This window comes from Dermochelys coriacea, chromosome 4, assembly GCF_009764565.3.
Source record: "Dermochelys coriacea isolate rDerCor1 chromosome 4, rDerCor1.pri.v4, whole genome shotgun sequence".
Lineage (NCBI taxonomy): Eukaryota > Metazoa > Chordata > Testudines > Dermochelyidae > Dermochelys > Dermochelys coriacea.
The window spans coordinates 139,122,498-139,132,860 of NC_050071.1; the positions used below are offsets into that span (position 1 = coordinate 139,122,498).

At 43.2% G+C, this 10,363-nt stretch overlaps 1 protein-coding gene across 5 annotated transcripts in view; it reads right to left on the reverse strand.

Moving 5' to 3' along the window:
• SLC4A11 (solute carrier family 4 member 11) overlaps window positions 1-7,006 on the reverse strand; it is a 244,348-nt gene extending 237,342 nt beyond the window's left edge. For 2 of the 5 annotated variants that reach the window (XM_038399688.2, XM_038399686.2), the window contains exon 1: window positions 6,334-7,006. In XM_038399688.2, coding sequence (XP_038255616.1) covers window positions 6,334-6,391 — 58 coding nt within the window. In that variant the 5' untranslated portion in view covers window positions 6,392-7,006. Of the gene's footprint in view, window positions 1-5,270; window positions 5,346-6,333 lie in introns of those variants that run through there. The other 3 variants (XM_038399687.2, XM_038399689.2, XM_038399697.2) reach the window with 3 other exon arrangements.
• Between the last annotated feature and the right edge of the window lie 3,357 nt (window positions 7,007-10,363).

The following is a 10,363-nucleotide window of genomic DNA, read 5'->3' on the forward strand; positions in this document are numbered from 1 at the left end:
GTTTTAGGGATTTTTTAGGGTTTTAGGCAAGGTGCCTTTATAGCACACCGGGTGCTATAAAAGAATACAAATAAGTACATTTGTCACATCCAGGTTTCCAGTACTATTGTGGGATATTTAAATCCCTCCCCATTTTCCCTTTCCCTTTCCTGCACAGTAGAAAATTTTAAACAAGAAGTCAACTTTCTTTTCATGATAAGTTTTTTACAAAACACCATATTTGAAACTTAAACGATCAACTTAAAAAAAGAAACCACCTTTTTGTTACAAGATTACAATAACTGAAAGATTACAGAAAAATAATTTTTTCCTATTTTACTTTCTCCATTTGACAGTATTGCGTATCAAGTGACAATCACACACCTCTGAGTGGATATTTGACGCAGCAAAGGAAAGAATCAAAAAAAAAAAAAATCTAGGAAACTTAACTTTAAACCACAACATCAGTAGAAGAACTATGGGGAAAAAGTACATCTCCCATGAGGCAATGCGCCACATTAGGGGAAACACAGTTTAATGTTGAACTGATGAAAAACAAAATATTTCGCATCAGTTCAATCAACCAAAATATTTCAACTCAGATCAAGCTCACCTGAAACAAAATGTTTTGATTTTCTCCCAATAGAAAAATCTACAATTTTTCACAACAATCTAATTTTCTAGAGGATAATTTTTATTTTGTGGAAATTGCTTTTCCTGTTGAAAAGCCATTTGGATGGAAAATTCCCAACCAGCTCTCATAAGAATATGTAGCATTTATGGGTGTGACACTAAGCATACCGCATACTACACATACCAAGGACATTGGCTTTATAGTAAAAGTGTACTTCAAAAAAGGAGGAAGCCTAGAAATGAACCCAAAGCCCACAGCTCTGTGTTGGAGTCTTTCCATTGGCTTCAATAGGCTTTGGATCAGATCCTAAAAGAACAGAAATTAATAATATACTGGAGTCAAGACATGTTTTGTAGCAGGAGCAACTGTGTTGGGTGTGATAAAGTCTTAACTACCACTTATTTGGGAAGACATCCATGCCTCTGCCATATGAAAGTATTGTGGTCATCCTAATCTTATGGTAATTTGCATTCATTCTCTTCTCTACACAAACACAAGAAAAATGTAATAACAGATCTGTATGACTGACAAGCGCAATCAATTTATTTAATTAAAGCCAAAGTCTGAGTGATGTGTATAACACAAGGCACAGAGAGTATAACTGGGAAAAGCCAAGCAGTTAAAAAAGGACCCAATCCTTAGAATGCCTTTGTGGGAAGCCAAAAGATCAGAGAGGAGTTGTGGGGATGCAAGGACCCACATCTAGGAAACACCATAGCATCAGCACAGTTCAGAAGAGTAATTTACTCTTAAGAGACCTGGCCACATTTCCAAGCAAGATCCACATCTAAAAGGATCTTTATGATGTCTAGTTCTGCACAGTAGAGCATTTTTCTTGTAAATTTTAAATTAAAGCCACTGATCTCAGCTGGTATAAATCAACTTTGCTCCAACTGACTTCATGAGACTATGAAGAGCAAGGGGGCGGGGGGGAACCAACCTTCCAATTTTTCCTTTTTTGTAATTTGACTGAAGAATACAGTTTGTGTTCAAAGAGTTGCAGAAGAATTGTAGCTGAACAGGATGGGACCTCAATAAAAGCACCTGCGCTATTTTGTGAAATCAGGTGGCCAACCAGCCTTCAGAGAGAAAATACATACAGATGTTTGGCTGTTATAGCAAGAAAGGATGATCTAATGGTTAGGACATGAGCCTGGGACATGGGAAACTTTGATTTGAGTCCCTGCACCCCACAGATATCCTGTGTGATTTGAGCAAGTCACTGAGTTTCTGTGTCAGTTCCCCATCTGCAAATCGGGGTAATAGCACTGCCCTACTTGAGAGGTGTTGTGAGGATATGTACATTAAAGATTTTGAAGCGCTCAGGTACTATGGGCTGCATGAGTTCCTTAGACAGACTGATGTTGTAGATTCTTATGGCATTAAGGAAGATGTATAATTACTTTGCACAATACATAAAGTAAGGTATCACCCCCCTTTTAGCCTGTTTCACATACCACATGCTGGGTAATGACATGGGAACGTTCCAGGGATCTGGAGGTGGAAGCGGTGGCTAGCCAAAGATTCTAAAAGTTGAACCAGAAAAAGGGTGAGCATATTATATGTACATGGATGATGAAGAATACACAACTATTTACTGAGAGTAGCCATTTTCTTATCCTGTATCCACCAGGCTACAGTTCTTAGCAGGAGACAGAGAGAGAGGAGCTGTTAGGAAAGTTGCAGATTACTTTGAGACAGTTCTCCCAGATGCATTAGAAGGACTGTAAAATCTGGCACAGCAGGAACAATAATCCACCATCAGAAAAGTTACTGCATCTTAAACAGGAAACCCTTCTTGCTGAGGACTGTCATAGCCACAGTTTGCAAAAAGCGCACTTATTGATTAATGCAATGTAGTTTTGATTAGAGTACATTCCTGAGGTCTTGTATCTGGTGTAGCTTTGTCTTTTTTCTTCTTTTCATTACAGCAGGTATATTGCCCTGTAAATCATGGTATTGGTACCAGGAATAAAAACAAACTTAGGAATTTTTAACTTTTCAATATTTGGTTAGTTCAGTTTTTCCACTTTTAGTTCCAACTGGCAAAAATAAATTAGCATAGTGTCAAGTGATTCCTTGTTAGTTAGAAAATATCAATGCATTTCTCAATTCTGTTTCGTATTAATTTAAAAGTTAATTATAGAAACTACAGACTGCTGATTTGCAGTCTTAAGGGGTCTAGTTTCAGTGTATATCTGTAGCTCCCATTGACAAGTTACACATATACAAAGCAAGAAGACATGTTGCACAACAGCTTGTTTGGATGGATCACCAGGGTTCAGGCATGTCTACATGTCTAGTTTACAGTGGCACAGCTGCACCAATGTCAGCTTAACTAATGTAGCCCCTGCAAGCAGCAGTAGCTATGTCAACGGGAGAAGCTCTCCTGCCAATATAGTGCTGTCCACCCCAGCGCTTATATTGTTGTAATTTATGTTGCTCACGGGGGTGATTTATTCACACCCTGAGCAACATAAGCTGCCGTGTAGACGTAGCCTCAGTTATTTAAATTAGATTTTTGTGCCTTGTAGAATTAAGCGTCACTTTCAAAGGAAAATTTCAAATTATTTTTTGATCTGTAGTTCTGTATCACTATGCTATGATAAATATTTGAATGTGGCGAATGTCCATCTTGTTAAAACTGCCTCTAGTCTCATTTGAGATGTGTAGGGGATATCTGGGGTCTCTTGTTCAAGTTCTAGGTAAACTTACTTTTTTCCTTTTAAAAAAGTATTATAAAGCTTAAAAGGATGAAACTCAAGTGTCTGTTACAACCAAAGGGTATAGATTTTTTTTTTTTTTTTTTTATAAAATCATGCTTGGAAGAGGGCAGCTTGGGCATCTTATCTTTCTCTTGGCTTAATCATTTCTTTTGAACATGCTATCCTAGCAAGAGAACAGTCACATGGTATAAACTATTTTAATGGTTATATGTTTTCTTGCATACACCCCAAACATTTCTTTGGGATACATCCTGCTGACTTGGAACAAAGGATAGCACCCGTATAACCCCTAACAATCCCAGGCAATTCATTCAAAAGCCTCCTGATGATGGGCAAATCAGCATAGTGCAAGTCTGTCACTCCTGAAGACCTGGGTTCAAGTAAGGGTTTTAAGGTTAAGTGAAAATAAACTTGGTCATCTTGTAGTGGCAAAAAAGCTTTCTAGCCCACACAGTGGAACTAAATTTGGTACCAGTGTCAGTCTGCTTAAGAGAAGCCCAGGATTAGAATATGATAGTGCATCTCACTTCTAATTCGATACAGTGGAAAGTGGCATAGTCAATCTTATACAAGTGGAATACTAAGTGGTAGTACCGCTGAAAAGGATCTGGGGGTAATAGTGGATCATAAATTAAATATGATGCGGTTGCAAAAAATGCCAATATCCTTCTGGGTGTATTTATGGGATTGTTGTGTATAAGACACGGAGGGTAATTGTCCTGCTGTACTTGGAACTTGTGAGGCCTCAGTTGGAGAACTGTGTCTAATTCTGGGCACCAGGCTATAACAAAGATATAGATAAATTGGACAGGGTCCTGAGGAGAGCAACAAAAATAACAAAAGGTTTAGAAAACCCAACCTCTGAGAAAAGGTTTTTAAAAAATGAGCATGTTTTGTCTTGAGAAAAGATGACCAAGCGGGGACCTGAGAACAGTCTTCAGATACATTAAGGGCTGTTATAAAAAGGAATGAAGATCAGTTGTTCTCAATCTCCACCAAAGGTAGGACAAGATGTAATGGGCTTCATTAACCTAGGGAGATTTAGGTCAGACATTAGGAAAAACTTTCTAAAAATAAGGGTAGTTAAGTTCTGGAAGAGGCTTACTAGGGAGGTTGTGGAACCCCATCACTGGAGGCTTTCAAGAACACTGTCAGGGATGATTTAGGTTTACTTGGTCCTGGTTCAGCATAAGGGGCTGGACTTGATGACCTCTCAAGGTCCTGTCCAGCCCTACTGTTCTATAATTCCATGTTTGTAACATTAACTTTGTATTAAGGAACTATTTACAGAGGTGCTGCAGCTAGCATTCCAGCCACATGAATGCAGACTGGCTTCCTGGTGCTATCGCCGAACTCTTCTCTCCTGCAAGCAACCTATGCTCCTCCCTACAAGTTCCATGCAGTCTGCTACAACCCCTGTTCCATATTCAACTTCCCCATGGTGTGACTTTGTCCTCCAGGCCCTCCTCCACCTTCTCTCTGCCTACCCCTCATTTTGTATGACCACCCTGCCCCCCAAAAAGCCTCTTCACTTCCCTTGTCAACAGTGCAGTGACACAGAGAGCAAACCACACCTCCTCACTCACTCCTCACTGTGGCTAGTTGCTCCTTGCTGGTTGGGAGCAACAAAAATGCAGGAAGAGAGGCAGCCCAATTGCCCACAATCCCGCTGCCCTAGCATCCCCCGGCAGCTGGAAGCAGGGACTGAAGGGGAATCTCAGTCTGCTTTCAGCCACCTTGGAGACAAGAGATCCCAGGGAAGGGCTATGGCGGGGGTCGGAAGGGTGGCAGGAATAAGTGTATGAAAGATGCACCTTCAAGATTTACAAGTCACCACAATAGAACCAGTATCTTGTGACCCAGTTCCCACCATGATAAGCCTCTATTACTCAGTCCTTGAGCCCTTTCTACGGAAATTAGGCCAACATTACCTGCATGTATGTGGGTGGCAGGAAAGACTCCAGGTCCAGTTCCCCTCAGCAATAAGCTAGTAGCCTCTGCTGCTCTTGCCCAATTTCCCCACTCAGCAAAAGGGGAAAATGAGGCCCTAAGTATCTAAAGCCCCAGCTTAGAATTAAGCTAAGTCTACCCCATCACACCCAGTTACTTTTCATGCTCCTACTTCAGACCAGCTGCACTCCCTTTTCTGTGATGGGGGCTCATTTTACAACATACCAATTTGCCATAACAGATCAGACCAGTAATCCATCCAATCCTTTACCCTGTATCTGACAGCAGACAGGATCAGATGAATCAGAGGGCAGTGCAAGCAACTCTGTGGTAGATAATTATAGAATAACTTGTCCATAGGGGAAGTTTCTTCCCAACACCCATCAATTAGTAGTCAGCTTCTGCCCTCAAAAATAAAGGTTCTACATGCCTTTGTTTTTTTTTAAAAGTATCCTCTCTAATGTAATTTGGGATTTTCTCATTGCTCTTAAAGCATTCCACTATGTAATCTACTAAACTCTTGTCCTAACTGATGCCACCTGGCCCCAAGGTCCACAGATCTGTTAGGCAAAAGCTGTTTCCTCTGATCAGTTTAAGATGTGCTGCCTTTGAATTTCACTGAGTGACTCCTGTTGTCATTACTGTGTACACATCTACCATGTTGCCTTTCTAACTAAACAGCCCTTCTCTTTTCAAAAAGGAAAAGGAGTGCTTGTGGCATGAAGTCCCTCACTAACTAACTCTAGTATCTGAGACATCTGTCTCTGAATCTGAGGGGGGGTGGGCAAGGGAAGGCAACCTGAATTGACCACAACATTCCAAGTAGAGATAAAACCATCAATTTATAAACTAGCAGCATACTATTTTCAGTTTTAGTCTCTATCCCCCTCCATCTACCACCTCTTAGTTTGTTTTCTTTTTCTGACCACCCATTTGCACATGAACCAGAAGCTTTCGCTGTGGTGTCTTTAACAACTCCCTGCTCTTTGAGTAACTGCAGTTAATTGAGATGTCAGCAAAACATATGAGTAATTTAGTTCTTACCTTCTTCTATGGAGAGGAGATTTCCTTCGCTCTCAGATCTCTTTGACTCAGCTTTCATCTTTTAAGAGGACAGAATACAGCAGAAGGACCAAAGCTGCCTTTTCCTCCCTCCTCTGACCCTTAGACTTGTGGGAAACAAGGTGGGGAGGGAGCGTTCCCACCTATAAACACCCCTGCAATGTGCCTTGGAAGGTCAACCTGTCTCTGTTGTTGGGTGAGAGGAAGGTCCACAGGAGGGAAGCTGCTTCACCTATCACTAGTAGTGCATGTGTGAAGGGAACAACCCATTTCTTCCATTCTCTCCTTAAGGTGCTACCAGCTTTTTCTCAGGGCTCATTGCTTTACTTGGGGCTCCCCTGCTCACAAGCCTGCAGCTCAACTTTGGGTCCTACGCTGAGGAGAACTGTGCAGAACCCACCCACTCTGAGAGAGCTACCAACCTACTCTAGTGCTTTTCAAGTAGGAAAGAGGGAGCAATGGGAAGTGGTGCTGGCAGCTCAAGCTGCTGGTGCTGGTTTAACTGTTGCCTCCTGGAATCTTCTAGGAGTTTGAAAAACAAACCAACCCCTTATGACAGAGTGGCTGGTTCTGGGTTGGAATGAGCTGAAAGAAGAGCTGGGTACAGGTGATCCTGTTACTCTGAGAGAGGTGGAGCCATGAGAAGGCACGGCCCACCTGTGTGCTGCTGAGCTCTGCCTTTAGCTAGAAAAAGTTCATTGTTGGGTCAGAAAGAAGCTGTTTCTCCTTGGAGCTCGTTATTGAAGGGGCCGGATGAGGGAATCCAAGGCAAGATTAAGCTAGGAATGAGTGAGGTTGTGAAAGCTCCTAAAATAGGGTTATATTTTGGGGATTTTCAGTGGCTGCTTGAGAGGAAGAGCCGTTGAAATGGGGCAGTGTTTGCAAGCTACATTCAGTTTCTGGGACACACTTTTGTACTTACTGAACATTTCTGCAGGGGATCATTTTAGGTCTTGAACTGCCTACGATAGCCACAAACACCACGCTCCAGCTGTTTTCCCAGAGCAACTGCCTTTTCACAGTGTCAAAGTACTGTTCTGTGTGGTGCATCTTCTTTTGTAGGGTCTCCTGATTGAAAATAGGCCAAAGACATATAAATAAAAGAAATATAAACCAGTCCATATTGTTATTATAGAGACTCCAGTGGCCTCAAAGGGGTAGTTTGATGCCAAAATCCTGATTCCTGGGGAGAGAAAATGCACCCAAAGACTTATTTAAATAAAAATAATTCACCGTTCACCATTTGCTCTTGATTCATAAGAACATAGAAGGGCCACACTGGGTCAGACTAAAGGTCCATCTAGCCCAGTATCCTGTCTTCCAACAGTGGCCAGTGCCAGGTGCCCCAGAAGGAATGAACAGAACAGGGAATCAGCAAGTGATCCATCCCCTGTCCCCCATTCCCAGCTTCTGGCAAACAAGACCATAGATTCCAAGACCAGAAGGGACCATCTAGCTCAGTGGGTTTCAAACTTTTTTTCTGGCTACCCAGTTGAAGTAAATTGTTGATGCCTGCGACCCAATGGAGCTGGGGATGAGGGATTTGGGGTCAGGGCTGGGGCAGAGGGTTGGGGTGCAGGGGTCTTGGCTGCGGGGTGGGGTGGGAATGAGGAGTTCAGGGCATGGGAGGGGACTCTGGGCTGGGGCAGGCGTGTGGGAGAGGGTCTGGGCTGGGGGTGCAAGCTCTGGGGTGGGACTTGGATGAGGGGCTTGGGGTGCATGAAGGGGCTCCAGGTTTCAGGGCTGGGGCAGGGAATTGGGGCATGGGCTTAGCTCAGGCAGCTCCCAGTCAGCGGTGCAGCAGGGTTGCTAAGGCAGGCTTCCTGCCTGTCTTGGCACTGCGGCCTGTGCTGCACCCCAGAAGTAGCCAGCAGCTGGTATGGCTCGGTGCTCGGGGCGGGAGCAGTGTGCAGAGCCCCGTGGCACCCCCGCCTAGGAGCCAGACCTGCTGGTGGCTGCTTCCAGGGTGCAGCCCGGTGTCAGAACAGGTAGGGACTCGTCTGCTTTAGCTGGGCCACACGGCCACCAGGACTTTTAATGGCCCGGTCGGCGATGCTGACCAGAGCCGCCGTGACCCAGTGCCTGACATTCCGCTGCCCAGTCCTGGGTTGCGACCCATAATTTGAAAATCACTGATCTAGCTGGACCTTCTATGTAACACAGGCCAGTGAACATCCCCAAAATCATGTTACATGACCCAGGTCTGCATCATATATCCTTTGTATCACACAACTCCAACGTGTGTCACCGTCCTTTTATTAGGTTACATCCAGAAAAACTATGTTAAAAGTATATTAAGATTGCAAAGTTAAGTAGTTTAAAGGTAGGAAAAGTTTCCTGTGCAACCTTAATTCAGCTCCCTTGTGGGTATGCATTGTGATACAGTCTTTAATGACATGAGCACATACTAATTTTTTTCTTTAGGACCCCTGCCTAATTCAGTGACTAGGTAGTGATTCAATATTTCTTTTTATGCTGCCCACTCAGTGTGTGGCCCTCGGCCTTGTTTAATGCACACCATTCCATCTCTGCTCAGAAGATAGAATTATGACTTTCCTCCTGGTCATTTCTATGGTGTTTTCATCATAGTATCTGAGTGTTTCACAAACATGAATGGATTTATTTTCACAGCACCCCTGTGAGGTGAGGAGTATTCTCATCCCCATTCTTCACAGGGAGAACTGAGCTACAGAGAGATTGGAGCCAAAATTGGCCACTGATTTTGAATGCCCCATGGAGATACTGTGTGCGCGCATCTCCTCCGCACCTGGTTGCATATGAACACAACATGGCCGCTGTCTGTAGCAGGGACAGAGACTTCTCTCCCTTTAAAGGTGCAGTACACAGAACTCAGGTCATAACAGACAAAAGCCAAATATACTACACTGATCAGGAATCCAGAGGGGATAAGCCCCAGCATATTGCACCTACCTTTTAAAGTAATTCATGATTACTGAAATATATGAATTCCATATTGAAAAGAACTATGGTATACTGTTGCTAAAGCTATTGCCAGAACTTTGAAGTAGCGGGACAGAGATAGGCCAACCATAAGAAATGGGTATGCTCATTCTGACATCACTTATGGGCACTGATTGTGCTCAGTGCTGCCATCGTATAATATTACCACCATTAGTCAATCACTGGATTACTTGGATCCACCAATGTGATGCGGCTATGAACAAGGGAAATGAGATCCTAGGACGTATCAGGGAAGGTATTTCCAGTAGAGATAGGGAAGTATTAACGCCACTGTACAAAGCACTGGTATGACCTCATTTGGAATACCATGAACAATTCTGCTCACCCATGTTCAAGAAAGATGAATTCCTGGAAACAGGTGCAAAGAAGAGTTGTTAGAATGCTCAGGGGAATGGATAACCTGTCCTAGGAGAGGAAACCAAAAGAGCTTGGCTTGTTCAGTCTAGCAAAAAGCAGGCTGAGAGGGGATACAGTTGCCCTCTATAATCACATTTGTGGGGTAAACACTAGGGAGGGAGAAGTGCTATTTAAGCTAAAGGACAATGTTGGCACACAAACACATGAATATAATCTAGCCATGAATAACTATGTTAAAAATTAGAAGGTTTCTAACCATCAGTGGATTGAGGTTCTGGAGCAGCCTCCCATGAGGAGTTTGCAGGGGGAGAGGGGGAGGACACAAACAACCCAGCTAGTTTCTAATGGATCTTGATATGTTTATGAATGGGATTATATGTTGAGGTTGCTTGTCATAACAGGGGACTGGGCTTGACCCAGTAGATCCCTTCCAGTCCTACATCCTATGTTCCTAATAAAACGTTGTCCAAGGATCTCATTAATGAAGACACACAACACAACACCTCTGTTGGACCAGGAAAGCATTATTATAACCATTTTATTAAGTGGATCACTAAGCCATCGAGCAGTTGTGACTTCCCCAAGATCACATAGTGAATCAGTGGCAGAGGCAGGGATTCTTGAAACCCAGCCTCTTCCTCTAGCCAGTTAAAAATAATGTGTTTTCCATTAT